This window comes from Macrobrachium nipponense, chromosome 3, assembly GCF_015104395.2.
Source record: "Macrobrachium nipponense isolate FS-2020 chromosome 3, ASM1510439v2, whole genome shotgun sequence".
In the NCBI taxonomy this organism is placed as follows: domain Eukaryota; kingdom Metazoa; phylum Arthropoda; class Malacostraca; order Decapoda; family Palaemonidae; genus Macrobrachium; species Macrobrachium nipponense.
Window position 1 is genome coordinate 73064739 of NC_087202.1, and position 27442 is coordinate 73092180.

The 27442-nt window shown below is 41.6% G+C and overlaps 1 protein-coding gene across 1 annotated transcript in view; it reads right to left on the reverse strand.

The window, feature by feature from the left end:
• Positions 1-2246: 2246 nt before the first annotated feature.
• The window catches only part of LOC135221810 (translocon-associated protein subunit delta-like), a 70563-nt gene continuing 45367 nt past the window's right edge, over positions 2247-27442 (reverse strand). The window contains exons 5-6 of the mRNA XM_064259693.1: positions 22043-22108; positions 2247-2352 (exon numbers count right to left, since the gene is read on the reverse strand). Of these exons, the coding sequence (XP_064115763.1) occupies positions 2248-2352; positions 22043-22108 (171 nt within the window). The 3' untranslated portion in view covers position 2247. The remainder of the gene's footprint in view (positions 2353-22042; positions 22109-27442) is intronic.

Here is a 27442-nt window from a genome sequence, read left to right on the forward strand (position 1 = left end):
GGAAAGATCGACAAGTTACAAAAACAAAATTAATCTTTGAAACTTGCTGAAACAATGAAACCACTTTTCAATAGAGGCGAGCCCTTACTTAACTCGTAGGAGTGAAAGTGTGTAACTAAATTTGCAAAGTGGCTCAAAATTTTCTCCAAGTTAGAGAATGCCAAGCACAGTGTGCAGGTGCCAGTTGTTTTGCTAATTGGGTAGGTAATGGTAATTACTGTTCTCGACCAATGCCCCACTGACTCGTAGGAGGCAGATTAGTTTGTTACTGGTGAAAGAGTGTAACTAAATTTGCAGTGGCTCAAAATGTTCTGAAGTTTGAGAGAATGTCAAGCAAAAGCCTGCAGCTGCCAGTTATTTTGCTTATTAAATAGAGAATGGTAATTACTGTTCTCGACCAATGAAAACTTGCATTATTTAGAAGGGGGACAGTTTTTCTACAGGAATTGCAGTGTTACTAAATGTTAAACCAATTTCAGTGTTTGAAATAATTTTTTCCCGAGGAGAAGAACCAAGTGTACGGGACTGTACGTGTAAGGCATCGACACCTTAGATGACAGATAACCTAAATTACAGGGCCAAACCGGTGGTTTCTGCTTGGACACAGAGTCCAGGAAAGTACTCTGCTGCTATCATTCTTAATGATGAAATCTGCTTCCATTTGACCATGATCCTGAGCTCATGGCATCCGTTAAGTACTACACTTCCAGAAATGCCAGGACTAACCAATTATCCAGTAGTTAAGACTACCAATTTTTCTCAAATGTGCGCAAGCGGAAACCAATTTGTACCCGTGGTTGAAGTGTCTTGAGTTTCAGCTCTATCAAGCCCAAGTTTGGTGGAAACAGTGTTATCCATTTTAATAACACAATGAAGCCATTTATCCTAGCAGTTATAATTATACAGGTGAGGAGGCGTTTAGCCCAGTGTGAAGCCCCTTCCACACGAGGGGCAAATGCACGGTGGGCAGACAATTACCAATTTTGCGAGTGGATGGCAATCATGATTGTGGTCCATGTCATAGGTTTGCCTGCCTGTGACTACTATACTACCCTTAGATTGTGTGATCTGGTAAAAATTTTTTAAATGCAAGAGAATTAATGGAAAATCAGATTGCCTGTCGTGTCTTTGCCAGTCGCGTGGAAGGAAGGGGCTTTACCTTTAGTGTGCTTAAGGGTGATCAAATTTTTATTCCCCACTTTATGGCGGAAGCTTTATCCAAAATAAGATACCAACTTGAGTAGGTAAGTAAAACCATGAACACGTAGCTAATTAGGCAATAACATAACTGGCCAATAGTGTACACACCACAATTAAGTTACAGTTTGAGACAGCTAAAGTACTGTCAGCATAGTAACAACTGGACGTATATTAATACTATCCTATGGTCATCAGTTTGTCAAGATCAGCCTTGGCAATATCTATGGAGCTGCATGATATACAACAGTCATTACTTTATTAGGTACTGGAATTTGATTGATTAGGGATGTTTGCCATCCTCCTAGTTTTATCCATGTGTTCACTGGGGTAAACTTTAATGTGCTGAGAAAGATGAAGTGGGTAATAAGGAAAATTGTTGGTATTCAGGAATATGAATGGATGTTGCCAAAAGCCTCTCTTTATAGACTGTAATAGGGATAGGTGTGTGGTAGTGAAAAAAGGTTGCATGACTACATAGCAGATAAAAAATGTCCTTGGCATAATTCAGCCAGCAATATTGTAATCTTCCATTTACATTTTATCCATTTTATTTGGTCTCTTCCTGCTTGATGTCAAACTACTTTACCTCAAACTAATGATCTTCTGAAACCTCATGAAACTAAAATTACATCGTGAGGGACCTGCACCATTATTAATTTATTAATCAGTTGTACAGTAACTCCTCAGCTACATTATTCCTTCAATATTCAATGCTTTTCACATAAATCATAACCATAACCATCAACTCTTAAAATTCAACTTCAATACAGTCCAGATTAAATAATATAACTTCCTGGCTAGATTTCTGGATTTGTAAGGGATTAATGAAATTTTAATAAGAAATCTACAACTTTTAATTAAACAGGTCTCAACCACAGACATTACATAACTTATAAACAATATTAACAACTCATCAAGCTACTTCATTCATACTGTAATAAAGTGTATATCAAAATATCTTATCCTTTGAGAATTCCAAGCACACATCTATCATTAAGCACTTCACTGCACCTTCAAAAAAAAAAAAAAAAAAAAAAAAAAAAAAACTTAAGCCATGAGCTTGTTCTTCTGTGTCAAGGCATAGTAGTAAATGAAAATAGCAGCAAGAATGGCCATAGTCTCTGACTGAACCCAAGGACCTCTGTAAGCACCCTGAAATGAAACAACAAATATTACAATAATACGTAGTCCTCTAAAAACACTCATACATTATCAATGTGAGAGGTCCCCCTAAGAATAATTTGTGCTTAGAAGATGAACTGACAATGTATGACACATGCCGTATTATATAAACACCAGAAATGATTAAGATATGTAATCTGTATTTTTCCTAATATGCAATCCTAAACTTTAATATGGATATAACTTCTTTGAAAGTTGGTTGTTGAAGCTTGTTAACTAGCATCACTAAAGTAAAGGCTACATTTCGATAAAAGACATTAGTTTTGTTACCTAAGAAAATAGTCCGTTTTAAAATTTGCATTTGTTCCTACAAGATTACAAATCTTTCTTCCTTTACTTGGAGACTCAATCCTTGTGAAGGAGTTATTGTCCATGGATCGTGACTAGTGTTGATCTCCCACCAGAAATGTTTTTTCCTCATCAAGACGGACCTATGTCAGGAGAAATTTAAACTTTGGGTTTCCCATGTTAGAAGGGGAACACCAGCTCGGAAGGTAGCATATTGTGGAATCCTGGCTAAGTTTGCTTCAGAAACAGGAAAGTCTTATGAAGAGGAATGGAAGGAATGATATCTACTAATCATAGGTCAGAAATTGTTGGGTACTTCTTATATCTTAGTAGCGAACTTTCATCTGGCCCTACCATCAAGTATACACCTGCTAGCTATGTAGCAGAAGATAAAAAAATCCAAGGATACAAGGCCCCTGGATGTGGGACCAGCTTGATGATGTTGTGAAGTGGCTCTTGAACCCCAGGAATCAGTTCCCATGTTTGAGTCCAAGACAAAGAGTCTCGTATATTTTTACATATATATTTGGAGTAATATTGTTGAATTTTCCACTTTTAGAAAAATTTATTGGACCTGACAAATAAGAAAAGATATCATATGTGGCTGGTAGCTTCAGCCAAGGAGGAAAATTATAACAAACAAATTTTGCAGGTTTCTTCAGAAAAAAGTGGGAGGAATAAAGAGTGGTGATATTTCTTGGTTTGGAAAGAACACCATTCTTATTCTTGCCAAGTCCACAACCCAAGCATATATGCTTAACTTGGACATTAAAAATGATGAAATGATTACATATATCAAACGCCGCTTCAGCTTTAGTTATGGGAGAGGAGTACTATTTGATAAAGACCTACGTACATGACATGACAGAAGAAGAAATTCTGGAAATGATCCCCACTTCGGTTTATAGAGTGAAAAAGGCAGCTATTGCCAACATGATCATTTCAACCTTCGTTGACTCTGAAGTACCTTCTCATGTCATATTTGAAAATGAAAGGGTGCGATTACGTTCTTCCCAGCAAAGACCAATGCGGTGCTGTCATTGTTTTCAGTTTGGCCACTCATCAAAACTGAGAAAATGCTAAAATTGTGTAAATTGCTTTGGTGTCCATGATGATGATGAATGTAATATAAGCAATATGCGTGAAACGTCAACTGGAACATAATTTCAATCAAAAAATTGTGAAAAATACAAATTTGAACTGTCAGCACTAAATAAAAGCCAATGCAGAGCATAAAGTATTGGTTTTGCAAAAAGACAACTAGGACAACAACCTAGGAGCTATGCTCAAGTTCTTCAGCCACTACCCCTATCTACCACTAGGGGTGTAGTGGCAGCATTCTCATGTAGCAGGTGCATCAACCCATGGTATTGGCCCAGCCATCTGGGTCAGGTGCTCAACCTGTTGAGGCTAGAGTGCAAGCCTCCAAGGGGGCTAAGATGGCACTCAACCCAACCACCTTGGAATTGTCTCAGATTGCATCTGTGCCTGATTTAATGGTGACTTAGGAGCAAAAGCACCAAAAGAGGAGACATTCCCCCCTTATTCTCTCCTCTATCAAATCCAATTAAACTTGCATCACTTGGTAATAGATATGACGTACTAGATCGATGCAAGAACCCAGCTCAAATTCAAACAATTTGACAAAGAAAGGGAAACAAAATTGCTCAAGTAAATTTACAGATAACCAAACCTGTCAAGACCAGTCCTTTCCAAATAATCTCTTGATAAAGCTAATAAACAGAAGAGAGTAAATGAGAAGGCTCCATCCAAAGGGCCTTCCACCAAGCCCAAAAAATAGTTTTCACGTCAATATTACAACGGAACAGTAGAGGTTTCAGGGCCCAAAGCAAAGATCTGAAGGTACTGCTTCATGACCATAACCCAGGCATTGTCTCTCTCCAGGAAACTAAGCTTGGAAGCACACATAATCCTGGGTTAAATTACAGCGTATATAATTCTTTACCACTAATAGGAGATAAACGGTAACCTAATTACTCAACCAGATAGGGTCGCAAAAAATTAGAAAATTTCTTGAGAATATCGAGTAGTGAGAACTATTCTTGAGAATTCCAAGACATTAGAAATGGCCAGATTTCTCTTGATTTAAGTGAAAATAACTTTGAGCCATATAATGCAAAAATTTGTAACTAATTTGTATTTTTCATAACTAACAAACCTTCGGTCTTAACATTAGGATTTACTAGCGCCAAGCTGGAAACGGGTAGAATTAAAATTACACTTGTGAGATCCAGGGACTATTGGCATCTATACCAGCTCACGGGGCATGTATACCCAGAATGCCCTCGGTGTCCTGTGACCCACCAGTTATATTTCTAACCCAGTTTAGACTGCTAGAGGGGAGTTATGAAAAATACAAATTAGTTACAAATTTGGTATTTGTTCATATACGGAACAAACCTTCGGTCTTAACATTAGGATAGACTTACTTATTGGAGGGAGGCAAGTATCTACAACTGACTGGGAGTTTGCCACCATATCCATTTCCGAATACATTAGGGGAATTCCAAGAGAATGGACAATGAACCTAGAACCAAAAGATATAAGCGAATCTATTGGTTTCCCTCACTGGGTGCTGATACCATTCTATGGTTTACCCATTATGGGAGAACAGAGAACCTTCCCTTCTCACACACTACTCTTGCCCCTTGTAACTGGATCCACCCTCACCCCTTTCTTCCCTATTATCTAGAGGGGTGTGATGCTCCTGAAAAGTATACCATAACCTAAGATAGCTTCACAGTATGGCTGACCACCTCACCTGCATCTAGTCCGTTCCAGCATATGATGGTACCCTCTTTCATATTGCCCGTAGTTAAAGGAGTAGGAAGAAAGTAGTACAGAAAAAAAGACCAGTTATCCCATTCATTCTACTTTCATACCTTCATCTTAGACTAGACACAAACTGACCCGCCAGGGGTACTGGATGAGCTTTATCACTTGTTAGGCCGCCACCACTGGACCCAAGGAAAAAGTGTCCAAGGATCTATGGGCAACGTCTTTTAAATAAAATGAGGTGAAAGTTGTTTGGCGTTTCCACACACCAGCTTTCAGAATTCTCTCCACAGACATTTTCTTTTTAAATGCCAAAGAAGCACTCAAGCCCCTGATGTCATGAGCTCTAGCTCCCTCCTGGCTATTTGACCCCCTGTCTACTGTCATGTAGGCATTTCTGATCGTCTCCATTAGCCAAAACGATATTGTATTCCTGGACACTTCCTTCTTGTTCCATCCTGTACTTACGAACAACCTCCAGCACCCGGGCCTGAGGTGCCTTGTCCTTCCTAAGTACTCTCTAAATACCTTGACGGGGCACAGAAGCATCTCATCTTTGTCATTGTCTACAAAGTCTGCCAAGGAAGGTATGGCAAAGGAGTCGAATCTGCCGTCCATTATTGCTGGGTTTTGAGTCTTGGCCACGAATTCTGGAACAAACTCAAATACCATTGACCTCCAACCTCTCGAGTGCTTTATGAGATATGACAGGCCATGTAGCTCCCCCACCCTTTTGGTTGAAGCTAGGGCCAATAAGAAGACTGTCTTCAGGGTCAGGCTCCTATCTGTGGACTGCCTTAGTGGTTCGTAGGGAGGTTTTGTCAAACTACTCAGTACCATGGTCAGATCCCAATCTGGGGCTTTTAGTTCCTTTGGTGGACATTGATTATATATTGTATAATTGTTATGGGTATAGATAAGTGTGATTATATATTGTATAATTGTTATGGGTATTTTATGCATTGTTGAAATATGGTGGGTGTCCTATATATAGACAGCATGTGGTAGATTCTAGAAGGTGTCTGTTGATGTATTTAAGTTGTGTTGTGACGTCATAGGCTGTGACGTCATAGACAAGATGGCGGCGGCGTCGGCAGGATGTAAACAATAACACGGGGCAGTAGAAAGCACGTGTTGGTGGTGTGTGGTTGGTAGGGGAGAGCTCTCTGTCTGGTAGGAGTTGTTTTTTGGGTCGTAAGTCTTGTGGTGCTGGTGTTTTAAGGTGATTTCTGGAGTGTACTGGAGTTGGAGAAAGCGTACAGGTGGGTAGATTATTCATTTTTATAGAGAAAGAAAGGAGTTAGGCTAGGCCAAAATTCAAACTGGTAGCAGAGCGTGGTTGATCAAAGATGCCTGGATCCGACAGTGAACAAAGGGAGACTACTAGATGGAGAAGGGAATGTCCTAGGTTTAGCGGGATACAAGAAGAATACAAAGAATGGAAAGGTCAAGCCGAAGATTGGCTATTGTTGTATGGAGAAGATACAAAATACCCGGCGATAGAAATGAGAATGAGCTTAAAAGGGAAAGCCCGAGAGCTAGTGGAAGCATTAGATAAAGATAAACTTACTGGTACAGAGGGTCCAAAGTTAATCCTAGAGAAACTAGATAAAGCCTATCTAAAAGACTCGGTAATGGAGAATTACGGTAGAATAAAAAGATACCTTCTAATAAGAAGAGAATCTAGTGAAAATATGGCGGACTATTTAATTAGATACGAGAAGGCAGCATCTGAGTGTGAAAGAGCAATGGGGAAAGGCGCGCTTGAAGGCGAAGTCAAGGGGTATCATGTAATAGAGCAAGCAAATCTCACGGAAAATCAAAAACAAATGGTATTATCGGCTTGTGGGCAAGAAAAGCTAGAGTACGGAACAGTGTCGCAAACAATGAAAAGACTATTTGAGGGATTAGGGACTAAAGAGGAACGGGAATGGTGGGGTGTTTGTCAGAAGGCAATGCCAGTTCTGGGAGAGGGAGGGAAAACCAAAGATATCGGGGAAGATGGAACCGAGGAAGGGGTGGTAGAAATCCTATAAACAAAGAAGGGAAGGTAACAGTATGTGCAATATGCAGCTCAGAATGGCATTGGGCTAGGGATTGTCCTCAGAATTTTCATAATAGGAAGAAAACTGAAACAAGACTAGAAGAAAATAAGGTAAAAACAGAAAATGGGACAGAAGAAGAAGAGGTTTATGTAGGAGAAGTTAATAAAATAGTGGAAGCATCATGGGAGGTGGTTGATGCAATTTTGGACACAGGGTGTAAATCAACAGTTTGCGGGGAATTGTGACTAGCACGTATTGTCATGGATTTGAGTCAGGAAGAGTTGAGGAGAATGAGGGACACTGGACAGAGTCTAATAAAGTGTTTAATTTTGGTGAGACATCTTATAAGTCCAGAGGAATAATAGAAATACCTGTGATACTAAAAAACAGAAAGTTTTATTTGAAGACGGAAATTCTGCAAGGTGATATACCCTGGCTGATAGGTAAGCAAACCATGAGTAAAATGGGTATGACCCTAAATTTGAAAGAAAATTGTGTCATAGTAGAAGTATTAGGGGGAATGAAAGTAGAGTTAAGAGAAGACGAACAGGGTCATTTAAGAGTGCCTATAAGGAGGAGGAAGGTAGAAGAATTATTACTGGAGGGTTGGAAGGGAAAGAATCCGAGGGAAATTAAGAACACAATGAAGAAATTACATTTACAGTTTGGTCATGGAAGTGGAGATAAAATATGGAAGCTAACAGAGGAAGCACAATGGAGTAATGGGTTAATCGAAAAGAAAAAGAGGAAATAAGAAAGTTACTAACGGAACTGATTAAAAATTGTGAGGTTTGTAAAAAAATACAAAAGAAACCCCGCCAAACCGGTAGTAGGCTTTTCTTGGAGTAAAACGTTCAATGAAGTCGTAGCGATGGATGTGGGAGAGATAGAAGAGAGAAAGTTCTTGGTAATAGTGGATATGGCAACGAGATATTGTCAGGCCTGTTGGATAAAAGATAAGAAACCAGAAACTATAATAAAGATACTTTTTGAGTGCTGGTTTGCTATATTTGGAGCACCCTCCAAAATATTGTCAGATAATGGGGGAGAATTTCAAAATGAAAAAGTAAGGAGGATGGCAGAAAAATGGAATATTAAAGTATTAGCCACAGCATCAGAATCTCCGTGGAGCAACGGATTATGTGAAAAGACCGTAGGCATGATCAAGGGAAGTGTAAGGAAGATGATGGAGGAAGAGGAAGTAGATTGGTCCCTAGCTTTGAAATGGGTAGTGAGTGCTAGGAACTGTTTAATGAATAATGGAGGTTTCTCTCCCAACCAATTAGTATTTGGAAAAAACCCTTCACTGCCTAACCTAATAGGAGAAGAAAGTTTTAGTCCTGCAAGCAGAGAAAAAGGGATGGAAGAGGGTATGGTAAGGGACACACTGAATGCAATGCACAAGGCAGAGAAGCATTTATAAAAAATGAGTCCTGTAATAAAATAAGAATAGCGCTAAACAAAAACATCAGAGAACATAAATTTGAAGAAGCAGTGGTAGGAGATGAGGTATTCTATAAGAGGGAAAATGAAAATGAATGGAGAGGACCTGCTCAGGTAGTGGGAGTATCGGGGAAAACAATAATAGTCAAACATGGGGATTCTTTAAGAGAAGTAGCTAGGATACATGTGACAAGGATTCAACGACGATCACCAGATACAGAAGAGATATCGGCTAGAATAGATAAATCCCATGGGGTGAAAGGTAGGTCAGATGGCCCAAATGAAGGGAAAGTAGATTGGCTGGAAGGAGAGGAGATAATGGGTGAGAGAAGGAATGCAGACACAGAAGAGACTATAGAAAGAGAGGTGATAGAGGAAACAGTGGAAGATAACGGGCAAAGTGGGTCAATAGAAAGCGAGTTAATGGAAGAGATACCAAAATTCAAAAAGGGAAATAGAGTTAGGGCTATAAACAATGATACAGGACAAGTAGAAGAATGGACTATTTTAGGTCTTGCAGGAAAAAGATCAAGCCAAGCATGGGCTGATTCGTACAATATACGAGACTCACAGTCAGGTGACAAAGGGTGGGTTAACTTGAGGGATTATAGTCGGGAGTAGAAAAAATTGAAGATGAAGAGGAGGTGTTGCTGGGATTTGAAAATAGAAGCATAATGGAAGCTAAAGAAAAAGAACTTCTAAGTTGGAGAGATAACCAGGTATATGAGGAGGTAAATGATGTTGGACAAAAAGCTATATCTACAAGATGGATAGTAACTGAAAAGATAAAAGGGGGGGAAAGGATATGTAAAGCAAGATTCGGTAGCTAGAGGGTTTGAAGAAGAAATGGCTGAGTGGGAAAAGGATGCTCCCACATGCAATGCTGAAATTTTAAAATTCTGTCTAACCATAATAAAGGTGAAAAATTGGAATTGTTATACATTGGATGTCAAAACTGCATATTTACAAGGTGACGAGATACAAAGAGAAGTGTACTTGAAGCCACCAAGGGAAGATGGTTGGAGGGGATTATGGAAGTTGAAGAAAACAGTCTATGGGCTCAAGGAGCAGCAAAAGCATGGTATTGTAAAGTGGTGAAAGTAGTGAATGAGCTTCAAGGTGAGAGAAGTAGACTAGAACCTAATATATTCTTTTGGAAAAAAGAACAATAAATTGGAAGGCATTTTGTGTACACACGTAGATGATTTTTGCTACGGAGTAACTGAAGGATTCTTAAAGGAAACGATTGGGAGATTGAAAGGGAAATTGCAAGTAGGAGAACAAGAGAGTAAAAGGTTCAAGTATATAGGAGTAGTAATAGAGCAGAAGGAGAATAGATTTTCCCTTAATCAGTGGCAGTATATAAATTCCATAAGAGAACCAGAGGCTAGAAGATATACGGGTAATAGAGTGCTAGAACAAAAAGAGTAACAGAGTACAGATCAGTGGTTAGGACAGCTGAATTGGGTTATCACTACACACGATGCCAGAAATATCATATGATATTAGCGAATTAAGTAAAGCATTTAAAGAAGGAACAACTCAGGATATGAAGAAACTTATTAAAATTGTGAGAAAAACTAAGAGCATGATGGGCGAAGTTACAATAAGTGAGATGGAAGAAAAAGGGAAAGGGTTTTATTGGGAAGGCTATGCAGGACGCTTCATTTGGAAACATAGAAGATGGCCATACTCAACTGGGTTATATTATTTCTTTGACAGATGGGAAGAGGAGAAGTCCCATATGGTGGAAGTCTAGGAAATCCAGGAGAGTGGCAAAATCCACCATTGAGGCTGAAGCCCTGAGTGTTGGGGAAGCTGTAGAAGGATTGATATATTTCAAGCATTTGTGGGAAGAGGTAGTAGGAGGGAGAAATTTAGAAGCCTTGGTTAACACTGATAGTAAAACACTAATGACCGCCATCAAAATCGAGCACTGGTGTAAGTAGGCAAGAGATTAAAAATAGATATTGCTGCAATAAGGGAAACCATTGAATCCGGGGAAATAAAGGAGGTGAGATGGATAAAAGGAAAGGAGCAAGTGGCTGATGTATTAACTAAAGCAGGAGTTTCAGGGGAATGTATTAGAAATTATGTAGAGGGTAAAGAGTTGGAGGACGAAGGAAATTAAGAGGGGAATACTAGGTTAGGAAACAGTCGGAGGGGAGGGAGAAAGAGATAAGTGTGATTATATATTGTATAATTGTTATGGGTATAGATAAGTGTGATTATATATTGTATAATTGTTATGGGTATTTTATGCATTGTTGAAATATGGTGGGTGTCCTATATATAGACAGCATGTGGTGTAGATTCTAGAAGGTGTCTGTTGATGTATTTAAGTTGTGTTGTTGACGTCATAGGCTGTGACGTCATAGACAAGATGGCGGCGGCGTCGGCAGGATGTAAACAATAACACGGGGCAGTAGAAAGCACTTTTGTGTTGGTGTAGGGTGGTTGGTAGGGGAGAGCTCTCTGTCTGGTAGGAGTTGTTTTTTTGGGTCGTAAGTCTTGTGGTGCTGGTGTTTTAAGGTGATTTCTGGAGTGTACTGGAGTTGGAGAAAGCGTACAGGTGGGTAGATTATTCATTTTTATAGAGAAAGAAAGGAGTTAGGCTAGGCCAAAATTCAAAGACATGACTGTTCAAAGCTCCTCATCAGCATGGCCAACTCCCATGAAGACGAAATGTCCACCCCTTTCATTCGTAAGACTAAGGCTAGGGCAGCCCTGTACCCCTTCACTGCCGATACAGACATATGCCTTTCTGTTCTGAGATATACCAGAAAGTCTGCTAACTGCTGAATAGTGGTACCGAGTGGAGACAAGTTCCCTCTTCGACACCAATCACAGTATGCCAACCACTTTCCTTGGTATACTGCCACAGATGATTTTCTGATATTTCCTGCCATCTGAGTTGCTGCTTTCTGCGAAAACCCTCTCGCTCGGAGGAGATACTTGACAATCTCCACCCGTGAAGCGATAGGGACTTCACTGACTGGGGGTACCTCTCCATGTGCGGCTGACATAGTAGGTTGCTCCATGGGGGTAACTCTCTCGGCATGTCTATTAGGAGTTCCAGTAGGTCTGGAGACCACTCTGCCTTCGGCCATAAAGGAGCCACCAGGGTCATTTTGAGGTTCTGAGACGCATTACCGTGTTCAAAACCTGACGGATTAGACAAAATGGAAGAAATGCGTACACGTCCAGATTGTCCCAAGGGTGTTGTATCGCATCTTCCGCTACTGCCTCTGCGGCTGGGACTACCGAACAATACACTTCCAACTTTTTGTTGTACCTGGTTGCGAATAGGTCTATGATCGGCCTTTCCCACAGCATGAGCATCCTGTCCCCTACCTGTTGGTGCAAGGACCACTCCGTTCCCAGCATCTGATCCCTGCGGCTCAACTTGTCGGCCACTGTGTTTCTTTTTCCCGGAATATATCTGGCCCTGATGTCTACCAGGTTCTCTACAGCCCACTGATGGAGTTGAACTGTCATCACATGTAACTGCCGAGAAACTAGGCCTCCTTGTTTGTTTATATAAGCTACTACTGTGGTGTTGTCTGACATCAATACCACTGAATGTCCCTTCACTCTCTCCCTGAATTCCTGTAGAGCTAGAAATGCTGCTTTTAACTCCAGCACGTTTATATGGAGTTCTCTGTCCTCGCAACTCCATTTTGCTGACACCATCAACACCTCCATGTGGGCTCCCCAGCCTTATAGTGACGCATCTGAGAACAGCAAGAGGTACAGGGGAGGGTTGTTGAAGGGGGACACCCACTGTCAGATTGTCGTCGTTCACCCACCACAGTAAGTCTTTCTTCACTTCTGCCAACAAGTGAATTTGCTCGTACGGGTGATCTACTATTGGTGACCAAAACTCCTTCACCCTCCATTGTAGAGACCGAAGGTGTAGCCTTCCTTGTGGTACTAGCTTCCCCAGGGAAGTTGGGATTCCCAGTACTACCTGCCACTGCCTTACTGGCTGTGTTTGTTTTCCCAGAAAGGCATTCACCACTTGTTTGCATTTCTCTATTCTTTGGTCTGTCGGGAATACTTTGGCTTCTATTGTGTCTATAACCATTCCCAGATACTCCAAACGTTGACTTGGATCCAACTGCGACTTCCCCTGATTTATCACAATACCTAGGCTGTGACAAAACTGCAGGAGGGTCGCCCTGTCCCTGAGTAATTTCTCTCTGGACTTTGCTATCACCAGCCAATCATCCAGATATCTTATTAGCCTGATCCCCTGAGCATGCGCCCACGTCGACACGAGAGTGAACACTCTTGTAAAAACTTGAGGAGACGTTGTCAATCCGAAGCACAGGACTTTGATTCAAAAGCTTTCCCTGCAAGACTGAAGCGGAGAAATTTCCTTGAAGACTGATGGACTGGTATCTGAAAGTATGCGTCCTTCAGATCGATTGTCAGCATAAAGTCCCAGATCCTGACTGCTTGTAAAACCGTTTTGGGAAGTTCCGTTTTGAAACTGGTTTTTCTTATCAACAGATTCAATGTTGACAGGCCTAATACTGTCCTCCACTCCCCGTTGCCTTTGGGTACCAGGAAAATCCTGCTGTAGAAGCCTTTTGATGGACTGTATACTTGTTCAATGCTCTTTTTTCCTTCATCTTCTTCACTTCATCTTGCAGAATAATGGCCTTCTGAGATTCTTGAGCATAAGCGAAGTGGGGTAATGGCTGTTCCGTCAGGGGCGGGGTTACCTCGAACGGAATCAAATACCCAACCCTGAGAACATCCACCACCCACTGCTCTGCTCCCAGTTCCTGCCACACCATCCAGTGATTTGCCAGGCAACCCCCCACTGGTGTGGCCGAGTGATGAGAGGCGCCCATCCTATCTTCTGGAGCCTCTCCCTCTTCCCCTATTCCCCCTTCCTCTGTTGTTTCTATTGTGAAAGGGCCGATGAACTAACCTCTTTGGGGAAGAGGGCCTTGTTGCTCTATTAGGGATGTTATGTCTCACTGTCTTCTTTCGAGGTATTTGCTGTTGCCTTACCTCCATAGAAATAGCTTAACTGAGACGTTTTCCTAACTGCCTGCTGTACCAATCTATCGTTAGTGTCCATCCTTCTTCTATCTATAGCCTCTTCTAGTATGACTTCTGGCAACAGCGGTTGCGACTCCAAAATATCCCCATTCCTCATAGCTAACAGGGAATCCAAATCAACAGTGCAGCTTAGTCTAGCCAACGCTGCATCTCTCCTCATTAGCAGGATATTTGCCCAAACATTGGCACTTACGTTTGTCAAGTACGCAATAGCTTTGGAACCTGATTGCAGTAATCTAATGAACAATGATTCATCCACTACCTTTCTTGTCACTTCTGAGGATGCAATCTTCGCCACTGCTGTTGACCAAAGATCTAACCAAGAAGCAGTCTGAAAGACAGAAGCTGTTGCTTCTAACGTAGCAGCCTCTTGGTACGTCATTGAAGGGCACTCCATTTTAACCTGATCCAAGGTTAATCCAGGCCTTAACCTTACCACATTAGGGTTCACTTGTCTAGACAGCAAAGGGACCTTCGGTGTCGTACAATATTTCCTTTGTTTCATCATTGGAGGAGGAATAAACTTAAATGATCTATTAGATCTAAAGGAATTATCCCTTCCTGCAATCCGTGCGTTTACGTGTTGTAAAACAGAATCCGCATGACTCGAACAAGGCAATTCATAAGACACCTTGGTATCCCTTTTCAATCCAAATACCATGTCAATTCCCGGAGGAAGCATACTGGGAGGTGTTTCTGTCTTCTCCGAAAGGTTATTGAATTGACGAATCAAATCAATTACCTCCGCATACGAGGCCAGAAACGCTTGGTTTTCTCCTTCCTCCGGCTCTAACGTACTGTTCTCCGCCACAGGGGATGTTATCTCACCCCTATCCTCTGACAAACGGCCGGTAATTTCACGGACGGCTGCCCCTACGGCCGCGGTCTCTTTGATGTCTGATGGCTGCTGTTGGCTCTATCCCGAATAGTCAGTAGGGGAACGAGAACGCCTTACTCCTTCTCTGCTCATGGATCTAGAGCGAGAATCTCGTCTAGATTTCCGAGCGTCGGAGAATTCGGCCTCAATCTTTCATCCAGACAGACAATGCCTTCCACGAACGTATCAGACAAGGTTGTCAACTCTCTATTCTTCGTACTTTTAATAGGAGCCTTATCATCCTTTGTGCTTATTTTGAACGGCCTTACGGGCGAAACTGGAACCTGCATTCTATTCTTTGCTGCACCTTTCGCCGCCAACGTTGATTTTACCAGCGGTATCGTAGTCTTTGTAATCCGAACTGGCAACTCCGTTGCCTCTCTCGCTTGTTCGGACTCTAGCAAACGGCTTCGTCCGCTAGCTTTGTGCTTATCAGCCACTGACTTCCCAACTTTCCTGCTGACTGGGATACGACAGTCCTGGTCTGAAGATGAAGAAGAATTCACTCTTCTCCTCTTAGCCCGAGGATCAGTCACGAAATCCCGAATCCTCCAACGCTTGACTGGCGCTCGCCATGACGTCATCGAACTTAGCGATGACGCCGAACTAGAGGAAGAAGACGAAGACGACGACGAATCACGCCTTTTCTTTTTGTCTTTCTTAGCCATTCTCTTCTCTATATCCTGTAATTTCTTCATTACAGTTTGTACTGCCGAGTCAGAAAGCGTATTTGAGTCCGTGTGCAGCGAAATAGGACGAGAAGCAGTCTGGGACGTCATCGCACCTGCCATATCGGTGTGTGATGTATGTTGTGACGTCACCTATCTTGTAGGGAGAGACTGTGCGGATTCTGCTGGCAACCGCACGTTTGCTGCCAAACTACCCCCCTTGTTCTGCATAGCTGTAAACATAGAATTTGATGGCGTAGCCGTGGCATTATTTCCCATAATTTGCAAGCCAGGGGGATGAGCAACATTAAGCGCTGCTGGACCCTGCTGGAACCGTGATGCCATATAATGCGCAAGCAAACCCTCCAAGGTTGGTACGCCTGGTAGGCCTAGTGCTGACCATGTACCTTCCATCCTATATGCTTCGGGAGCCAGCGTCTGGAACAAAGATGACGATGCTCCCCCTCTAACTGCTGGGAACAAAGGAGCGTGCATATTATGCATAAAATTACCCAAAACCCCTCCTGACGTTTCCGATAACGAATCGCTAGGAGAAACCGAAGGGGTATGGGACAAATCAAAAGCAGGTTGCGAAACATATGGAGCAGTCTGGTTTATTGCCGATACAAAAGAAGCCGGTAAGGTTTGGTCATCCAAAGATGGCGTCACCTCCTTCCTTTTGTACTGGCCTTTCTCATAGAACTTTTTCCACTGTTACACTGACCAACCCCGAGAAACAGAACATGGATTAGTAACCGTACATACGTTTTCCCTGCACCTACTACACGTTGGATGAGGATCCGTCGACACCGAAGTTAGGAATCAAGAACATGGAAAGCCACTGACTCCGGGGCATTTCCTTTGTCTCCTCTTCGAAACGGCAGAAGATCCTGATGGTGAGGCAAAAATTTCCATCATACCACTGATACGCTCTTACCGATCACACTCACTCTGAGCAGACTCGGAGAGAGAAAAAGTAATAAGAAAATTGAAAAATGAAATGGATAAAAAACGGGCAAACTGAAAACCGGCTTTAAATCAGATAGACAGTAAACACGTCTTATCTTAAAGGCGGTAGGAATATAACTGGTGGGTCACAGGACACCGAGGGCATTCTGGGTATACATGCCCCGTGACCTGGTATAGATGCCAATAGTCCCTGGATCTCACAAGTGTGATTTTAATTCTACCGGTTTCCCGCTTGGCGCTAGTAAATCCTAATGTTAAGACTGAAGGTTTGTTCCATATATGAACAATTTACACTGCAGGAACTCAAAGATGCCTTGCAGAACACCAAAGCATCAGCCCCTGGTGAAGATAAAATACTTTATGAAATGCTGAAACATCTCCCAGAAAAGTCAAAGAAATTTCTTTTAGATATAATATATGAAATCTGGGAAACTGGTATTATTCCTAAGAGCTGAAAATTATCATTAATCATCCCTATGAAGGAACCAAACAAGGATCCTTCTAAACTCAGCAGCTACAGACCAATAAGAGAGGTGCAGCAATTATTGCGCATAAGTTTTTGCAACACTCCTTGCTATCAATTAATACTCATCTTGAAGCTGTAGCATTTCTTTTTGACAAGCAGATTACAGTCTGCTCCATCTACCTTCCTCCTGATTTGGATTTCACCTGTAAAGATATTCATTTACTGATCAGTCAGCTTCCTACTCTGTTCCTCCTCCTTGGAGATTTTAATGCAAACAACCCCATTTGGGGTGGGAACATGGCAGATGCAAAGGGTAGGATGTTGGAGGGTATTATGGATGGTCATGATATCCCTCTAATTAATAATGGGGCCATGACGTATCATAATATATACTCCAATATTTACTCGGCTAGTGATCTGAGCATTTGCTCATCTAGTATTTAGTATATTGATTATGAAAGGTCAGTTAATGAATATCCACCTCCCAATTCATATAATATCGGTTAAGAATCAGCCATCTCAGTCACCTCCTAAATGGAAGGTAGATGAAGCAGACTGGAAGAAATTTAGCGAGTCTGCTCTCATGGAGAAGAATGTAAAATCATTTCATCCATCAACAGTGCAATTGCCTCTATTCCAACAACAAAAGGAAAGCCCTCTAGACCAGCAGTTCCTTGATGGAACAAAACCTGCTGCAGTATGAGAAAGATCACTAGAAAATGTTATAAAAAGTATAAGATAAGTGGAACCGCACAAGCCAAAGTTATTTACCAATGTTCTGTGGCCAAGCAAAATAAATATTTAAAAAGGCAAAAAGAGAGTTGTGGATGTGCTACATAAAAGGCATTAGTTCAAAAACACCATCCAAAACATATTGGAAGAAAATAAAAAAAAACTAAACGGCAAGTTTGTCCCTGAACCTCTGCATACCCTTAGATAAACGATAACCTAATTACTCAACCAGATAGGGTCGCAAAAAATTAGAACATTTCTTGAGAATATCGAGTACTAGTGAGAACTATTCTTGAGAATTCTAAGACTAGAAATGCCCAGATTTCTCTTGATCTAAGTGAAAATAACTTTGAGCCATATAATGCAAAATTTATACTGCAGGAACTCAAAGATGCCTTGCAGAACACAAAAGCATCAGCCCCTGGTGAAGATAAAATACTTTATGAAATGCTGAAACATCTCCCAGAAACGTCAAAGAAATTTCTTCTAGATATAATAAATGAAATCTGGGAAACTGGTATTATTCCGAAGAGCTGAAAATTATCATTAATCATCCCTATGCAGAAACCAAACAAGGATCCTTCTATACCCAGCAGCTACAGACCAATAGCTATTATCTGTTGTGATTATAAGCTGATGGAAAAGATGATTAACAACAGACTTGTATGGCACTTAGAAGCAAATAAATTGCTTTCTCCATTCCAGTTTGGGTTTAGGAAAACTAGATCTACTTTGGATCCTTTGCTCAGGATCTCAAACCACATGGCGCTTTGGTATCATAGTTGTAATGATGGACATTAAGGAAAATTTATCAGATATGTAAATTTGCTTGTCAGAAAGATATATTAAGGTAAGAGTTGGAAATCATGTATCACAACCTTTCCTACAAGAATAGGGAGTTCCTCAGGGGAGTGTCCTTAGTGTCACCCTCTTTACTGTTGCCATTAATGATGTATTAGAGAATAGTATACCATCACCAGTAAAACGCTCTTTATTTGTATATGATTTGGCTCTGTACTGCACAGGATATGATGCGGTTTCTACTGGTAGGTTCATGCAAAGAGCCATCAATTAAGTAAGCAAGTGGGCTAATTAGCATGGATTTCGATTTTCCAAATTAAAAACTGTTGCTGTTTGGTTATGCAGGCTCCGAACTAAGGAAACCATTTCAACTCTTACCTTAAATGGAACTATTTTACCTTATTGCGATGAAGTAAAATTTTTAGGAATGGTCTTTGATAAAAAGCTCACTTGGAATAATCACACTGACCAGTTAAAAGTGAAAGTGAAGAGATCACTAAATATTCTAAAAGTAGAATGTATATAATCTTAATTTAATTGGGGTGCTGATAAGAAATTGTTAAATCTTTACAATGCAGTATGTTTATCTAGGTTAGGCTATGGCTGCTAAGTATACGCATCTGCTTCAAAGACTAGACTTCAGGAATTGGACATTGTGCATAATATGGGGCTGAGGATCTGCACTGGAGCTTTTAGAACTTCACCCATGAAGGTACCTATGTAGACTCCCATCAGCTACCACTGGACCTAAGGAGGCATGAGCTAGGTCTGAGATACACCATGCAGCTGAAAAGTACTAGGGAGAATCCTTTTTTTGAGATTTTGAAACGGTGTGATTCGAGTCTTTTTAGATTTAGTAGATCCTCAACACCATTTCAAATCAGACAGCTGGGTGAACTGGAGAATGAAAATATAAAAATCCCGAAGATCCTAGAAGTTTAACATCCTGCTATCCCTCTTTGGTTTATTCCAGCAATAGATGTATGCATTGAAGAGATAGAGAAGAAAGGTCGTCAGGAAGAAGTCAGAAACAAGTTTTTGGAGCATGATCAGAGGCATATAAATGACAGGAAAATCTATACTGATGGATCAAAATCAGAAGATGGAGTGAGTTGTGCAGTGGTGTGTGAGGGGGAATCATATGTAAAAAAGTTAAAAGACTCCTCATCCATATTCACTGCTGCAGCAAGCCATAGTTGATGCTTTAAATCTTGCATGTGATAAGTAATTTAAAACCACAGTAATACATAATGACTCCAGAAGTGCTTTAGTAGCCCTAAAGAAGTTTAACTCTACCCATCCCTTACTTAAAAAGGCCCAGGAATGTTTTTTTTTTTTTTTTTATCTTTCTGTTCACCACAAACCAGTCAAGTTTTGTTGGGTTCCTGGGCACACTGGTATAGGAGAAAACAAACTGGCTGATAGTGAAGCAAAGGATGCTGCAAGATGTGATTTCTTTACCAATAAGGTGCCACATTTGGATATGCATCCAGCTATTAGAAGATACATCTGCAAGAAATGGGAGCAGAGATGGACTTCCCTATTTTATCCACAAATAGGAAGTACACAAATATTAGGAAAAGTATTGATTTTTGGCGTTCGGGTTTTAATCGCATCAGAAGATTCGAGATCATCCTAACACGGCTTAGGATTGGCCATACCAGCTTCAGTCACTGTGATGGTCAGCTATCCGTTGAGCACATGCTGGTGTGCTGTCCTAGATTTAATTGCATTAGGGTAAAGTACTCAATAGCTGGGAAGGCTATTTTAGAAATTTTAAAAGATGGTGATGAGGTAGATAACCTTATGGGTCATCTGCAAGAATCTGGTTATTTTAATGAGATATTTCATTATATTTGGTAAATATTTTAGTCATTTTAATTTTATGTATATTTTTAGATATAAAATTTAAATATTTTTAGACCTAAAATTTCAATAATTTTTTGGGGGGTTTTTATCTATCATCATTCTTCATTTTTTACATTCATATTTGAGCACTGGTATCATTCACTTATTCATAATCTATCATAGTAATTTATGTATTTTATTTTCATTAGGGTGCTGAATAATCCTGATGGGTTCCGGTACTTGGTCCTCAAGACCTAAATTTCATAATCAATCAAACAAGGCTATGAGCAATGTTTCTCAGGTTTTATACACAAGGAACATTGCCAAAGTCTTTGGATTCTTGGATGTAAAGGTAGTTTGTCAATGCCAAACACCTTCCCCTTGGTACCTGCGATACATGACGTTCTTCATACATCACAGGGACAGAGCAATGCCACTGAGACTGAACCTTAACCTCGGTTAGACATTCTCATTAGACAACTTGCACGCCAAATTGATGGCTCTGAAATCAAACTATGTAGTGTGTCCAAGGCAATATCTCATCTTGGGCCTCATCAACAGTCTCAAAAGGATAAAATCAAATAAGACTTCATCTCTCTCATCAGGGACTAACAGGTTCCAAGTTTCTACATGAAGTCAGGAATGAATGAGAATAAGAGGGATCTCCATCACTCTAAGTGCCACTCCCACTAGGAGATCATGCAATAATTCACCTAATCTCTTCACTGATGCTAAAGCTAGCAAGGGCACCCTTGAGCATTGTCTCTGTCTGTACACTCCCTCGGAGAAGTACAGAGAACAGGAGGCACATCTCACTCTAGAGCCTGAGATTGCTGGGCAGGCAAGACTATTCAAAACTCTGGAAGTGTTCTCTAAGCAAAAACTTCAGGGATATGACTGAGGTCAAGCCTTTACTGCAGAAAAAGAGAGGAGCTCTTCTCAGTGAAGGTAGAATTACAAACCGATCTGCTAAACAGTAGCTCCAACTGGAGAGATAACCCGCCTTGATGACAATTACAGAGCACTGGTCCCCATGTACCTTCCTCACTGAGTTAGGGGTGGATGTACAGACGTTTCAGTGGAAGCAGTAGTAGTCTAAGGCAAGATTAGAACAGGGATGAGGTGTTGAGAATACCAAGTCCCAAATTCAAACCAGAAAATCGTTATGTGAAAAACTCCAACAAAAGCCATAGAACACAGCAAGGTGGCCAGGAAAAATGGCACCATTTATGATTAAATGGATTAATTCCCCACCCCTCACTTATCTGTCATTAGTTAACTACCTTGTTACCTGTTACTAAGCTCAAACATCTGGACAAGCTTCTGCCATATAAAAGACTAAAGAATAGAATATAATATAGACTTCAGACCAAAGGGCAAGCACAGGGACCTATAAGGTCATTCTGTGCTGAAAAAGAAACTGACAGTGTAAGAGAGAGTATGGATGTAGGTAGAGTAAAAGGAATGAAAGGGGTTGCAGCTAGGGGCCGAAGGGACGCTGCAAAGAACCTAAGTAATGCCTACAGACCACTGCATGAGGTGCACTGATGGCACTACCCCCATACAGGATATAAAAGACTACAAAGGTTTGTATTCTAGTAAGAACAAAGGAGGCACTTTTATATAGCAACAGATCCTAAAACAAACTTACTGGATGATAGAGGTTAATAACAGCAATTGGCTGCACTGCAGCAGTATCTTCATTGCCACGCTGAGCCTAAAGTGGAAAAAATAAGAAGGCATGAATATTGAATACAAAATCATGTTGTACCTTCGACATCAAGCACATATTTCTTATATTTTTTAATACTATACTACTAAGATACTACTTCCATTTAAATCTTGTTTAAAACATTTTGGAAATATCCAAAGAAAAATGATATTGTTATTATACAATAAAGTTTTATACATACTTACCTGGCAGATATATACTTAGCTATTTGACTCCCGTCGTCCGACAGAAATTCGAATTTCGCGCACACGCTACCTGTAGGTCAGGTGATCTACTTACCTGCCGCTGGGTGGCAGGACTAGGAACCATCCCCATGTTCTATCATATTTTTTCTATACCGCCTGTCTCCTGAGGGGAGGATGGTGGGTATAATTTTGTATATATCTGCCAGGTAAGTATGTATAAAACTTTATTGTATAATAACAATATCATTTTTATACATTTAACTTACCTGTCAGATATATACTTAGCTGATTCACACCATTGGAGGTGGGAAAGAGACAGCTAAATATAGAATCAAACAGGAATCACAACTATCGTTGTAGGTAATAAATAAATAAAACCTTGGTTCCTACCTGTTTAGACTGAAGACTTCATGAATAGAATCCAGGAGTCTAGTCAGTCTCAAGAGCCTCAGCGAGATATTGATCTATGGCTAAGAGTTCTTTGTGTTCTGCCAAATGGGTCTTACCCACGCTAACCCACTTGGTAGATCCTGGAAGGACTACGTCAATGGGTGCTTATCCACTTACTTGACAAGACCTTATACAAGGAGCACAACATCGATCCCGATCACCTCAACCTATCCATGTTAGTTCTAAGATTGCAAGAAGTTATCCCCTAACCTCTTGCAAACAACCACAAACTCGAATCACAAACATTCGTACAGTAAAGTACAAAAATAAAAATAAAACTAAAAAAAAAAAATAATGTTTGTACAATCTAGCCAGTAAGACGTCTCTTGATTCCCCCACTGATCCAAGCTAGGACGTCCGTGCGCCAGCAAGCATACTAATCAGCAGAAAAAACCAACAACTCGTCTCACAAGGTAGATCTATGTACTATCAAAATTTTGAACAAATACAAATTTTTTCTAAGGATCGTTATGTGCTCCCAGCCCCAGCACTGTATCGGCTGATACAAAAGGACCAGAGAGAAACACTTTTCATATGTTACTTTAACGTCCTTGAGATAGTGCGATGCGAACACTGATTACACCTCCAGTAAGTCGCATCCACAATGTCTTTTAAAGACATGTTCTTCTGAAATGCTAATGAAGTGGCTACCGCTCTAACCTCATGAGCCTTCACTCGGAGAGTCCTGAAAGAGTCTTCAGTGCAGTCATTATGAGCATCCGTAATAATGCTCCTCACAAAAAATGCTAATGCATTTTTTGACATGGGTCTACTAGGATCCCGAACTGCGCACCACAGGCTTTGTTTACATCCGTTTAGTTCATTCTTCTTCTTTAAATAGAACTTCAAAGCTCTAACCGGACATAAAGATCTTTCTAATTCCTCTCCTACTAGATTTGAAAGTCCTTTAACTTCAAAACTCTTTGGCCAGGGTTTAGAAGGGTTCTCGTTCTTGGCCAGAAACAGAGTCTGGAAAGAACAAATTGCCGCATCACTCTTAAATCCTACTCGAGAATCTAGAGCGTGTATTTCACTAATTCTCTTCGCAGTCGCTAACGACAAGAAAATACATTTTCTCGTTAGATCTCTAAACGACGCGTTGAGAGGAGGTTCAAATCTACTAGATGATAGAAATCTCAAAACTACATCTAGGTTCCAGTTAGGAGTGCGAGGAGAAAAGGTTTTAGAGGTTTCAAAAGATCTAATAAGATCGTGAGGTCGTTTATCTTCTGCAATTCTCAAACTCTCTGTTTCGAAATACGGCCGAAAGCATACTTCGATAACCTTTAATGGTAGAAACTGATAATTTTGATTCTTCCCTAAGGAAAATCAAGAAATCAGCTATGTTGGTCACAGAGGTATCGGAAGAGGACAGTTTATTCTTCTTACACCATCTTCTAAAAACATCCCATTTTGATTGGTAGACCCGAATAGTTGAAGATCTCCGGGCTCTAGCAATTGCTTTTGAAGCTTTGCTTGAAAAGCCTCTCGCTCTGACAAGTCTTTCGATAGTCGAAAGGCAGTCAGAGCGAGAGCGGGGAGGTTTTGATGGTACCTCTCGAAATGGGTTGTTTGAGAAGATCTCTCCTGTGTGGAAGAGATCTTGGGAAGTCCACTGTCCATTCCTGTACCTCTGTGAACCAATCTTGAGACGGCCAAAAGGGAGCGATGAGTGTTAGTCTCGTCCCTCTTGATGCCGCAAATTTTCTTAACACCACTCCTAACATTTTGAAGGGGGGAAAGGCGTAGGCATCTAGGCCTGACCAGTCCAGCAGCATGGCGTCCACCGCTATCGCTCTCGGGTCTTCCACTAAGGAGCAAAAGTTCTCTATCCTTCTGGATAGGTTAGGTGGCGAATAGGTCTATATGTGGACTGCCCCACAGGGACCACAGAGCTTGACACACCTGAATGTGAAGGGTCCATTCTGTGGGGAGAACTTGGTTTAACCTGCTTAGCCTGTCTGCTCTGATGTTCTTCTCTCCCTTTCACGAATCTTGTGAGAGAGGTCACTTTCGTTTTCTTTTTGCCCAATACAACAGCTCTTTTGTTATATGGAACAGAGAAAGAGAGTGAGTTCCCCCTTGTTTCTTGATATAGGCCAACGCTGTGGTGTTGTCCGAGTTGACCTGTACCACTTGACCTAACACCTCTGTCTCGAAGGCTTTTAGAGCAGGAAGAACGGCATAAAGTTCTTTGGAGTTTATATGCCAGTCTAGCTGATCCTTCCTCCATTGGCCTGATACTTCTTTTGTCCCTAGAGTCGCTCCCCATCCCTTCTCTGAAGCGTCTGAGAACAAGATTAGTTTGGGTTCCGAACTTCTAGAGACAAGCCCTCGTTCTTTTCTAAGGGAAAATCCACCACTTCAGATGATTCTTTACTTCCAGAGGAATACTGAAAGTGTCCGAAAAGTTGCCCGTTCTTCCAACTCCAAATTCTTCTTAGGAAGAATTGAAGAGGGCGAAGGTGGAGTCTTCCTAGCGAAATGAACTGTTCTAGTGAGGAAAGGGTTCCCAGAAGACTTAACCACTCCCTCACCGAACTCCGTTCTTTCTCTAGGAAGCTCGAGATTTTCTGTAATCCCCGAGCAATCCTTTCCTGGGACGGAAAAGCCCGAAAACCCCGAGAATCCATCCGAATCCCCAAATAGACTAAGTTCTGACTGGGGATCATCTGCGATTTCTCGAGGTTCACGAGTAATCCTAACGTCTTTGCTAGGTTCAAAGTAGACTGTAGGTCCTCCAAACACCGTTTCTCCGACTTGGCCCGGATAAGCCAATCGTCGAGATACATTGAGATGTTTATCCCTTCTAAATGAAGCCATTTGGCCACGTTCCGCATCAGATACGTGAATACCTGAGGGGTCGGTCGATAGGCCGAAGCACAAGGCCCTGAATTGGAAGATTTGTCCTTGTACAACAAATCTTAGATATTTTCTTGACGATGGGTGAATCGGAACATGAAAGTAAGCATCCTGAAGGTCCAGGGATACCATCCAATCTCCCTGACGTAGGGAAGACAGAACTGAAGCTGAAGTCTCCATGGAGAACTTCTTTTTCTCCACGTACCTGTTCAGGACGCTTACATCTAGGACGGGTCTCCATCCCCCCGAAGCCTTTGGAACCAAGAAAAGGCGGTTGTAAAACCCCGGGGAGAAAGATCTTGCACTAGCTCTATTGCATTCTTGTCCCTCATCGACACCACCGTCTGAAGGAGTCTCTCGTTCAGTCCAGGGTCCTTGTAACTCGTCGACAAATCCTTTGGAGATGTTGCCAAAGGAGGTCTCTACGAAGGGAATGATGTTACCCCATTCTGTATGACAGACAGAGTCCAGGGATCTGCTTCTCTTACGGACCAGGGCATCCAGAAAGTATTGAAGTCTGGCCCCTACCTGTGCTTGGAGGACATGGCTGCTATTGCTCTTTTTAAAAAGAGTGGAAGGAAGACCTCCCTCGCTTGTCGAAGGGTCTTCTCTTCGAAGTTGATCGAGTTGAAGGGGCTCCACGAAAGGGCACCACTGGAGTCCGAGCCACCTTCTTCTGAGTCGTAACTGCAGGTCTACTTTTCTTTGTAGATTGTACAAGAAGGTCCTGCGTAGCCTTTTCCGACAAGGATCTCGCAACATCCTTCACTAAAGATGAAGGAAACATGTTCTGACAGAGGTGCGAATAATAGAGCGGAACGCTCTGAGAAGGAGAAACTCCTTTCGTCAGAAAGGAACTGTAAAGAGATCTTTTCTTTAACATTCCAGATCCAAAAAGAGCCGCCAACTCACCAGAACCATCTTGCACAGCCTTATCCATGCAAGATAGGACACTGTCTGAATCCAGAAAATCTGGCTCACTCGTCTTCTTAGCCAGCACCCCAAGAGACCAATCCAAGAAGTTGAACACCTCTAAGACGTGAAAAATTCCCTTAAGGTGCTGATCTAATTCCGACATACTCCAGGACGCCTTTGTGCTGAATTGAGAGACTGTCTTCTCACAGACTCTACAAGACTCGAGAAATCTGAATCTGCAGACGAGGGGAGCATCAATCCCATCGCCTCGTTCTGTCTTATACCAAATGCCTCTTTTCCCCGTCAGCTTGGAGGGAGAGAGCAATAAAACCGTTCCTAAAGTTTCTTTTTAGATAAAACAAAAGCCACGAATCTAAAGACTGGAGGCTTTCTTCATTGAGATCGCCGGTTTTCATCTTTAAGAAAGCCGAGGATTTCGGGGTTTTTGTGCTCGAAAAAAACAGAGATCTCGGCGAAGGAGGAGCTGCAGGACTAAGAGAATCCGCAAACTCCTTTAGAAGTAACGAGGCTAAAACTTTATAATTGGAAAGTCCCTCGTTAGTTGAAACTTCTTCCTCAGAAATCTCTTCAAGTTCAAGGTTAGAAGGAGATCGCTCTTTCCTGAACGATTCTCTATCAAGAGAAGCCGCTCAGGAGAAAAGTTTCTAGTAGGTGAAGGACTACGAATCAATACCGTCCCATAACTAGTAGAGGGCCTCACGTCTAGAAGAAGCCTCGCGTCTGGGAGGCGTCACGCTTCTGGCTGGCGTCTTGCGACTTGCAGCGTCCTCGCGTTTACCTGGCGCCTCTCTCCTGAGAGGCGTCACGCCTCTGGTTGACGTTACCGCCTTGGAGCGTCCTCGCGCTTGCCTCGCGCCTCTCTCCTGAGAGGCGTCACGCTTCTAGT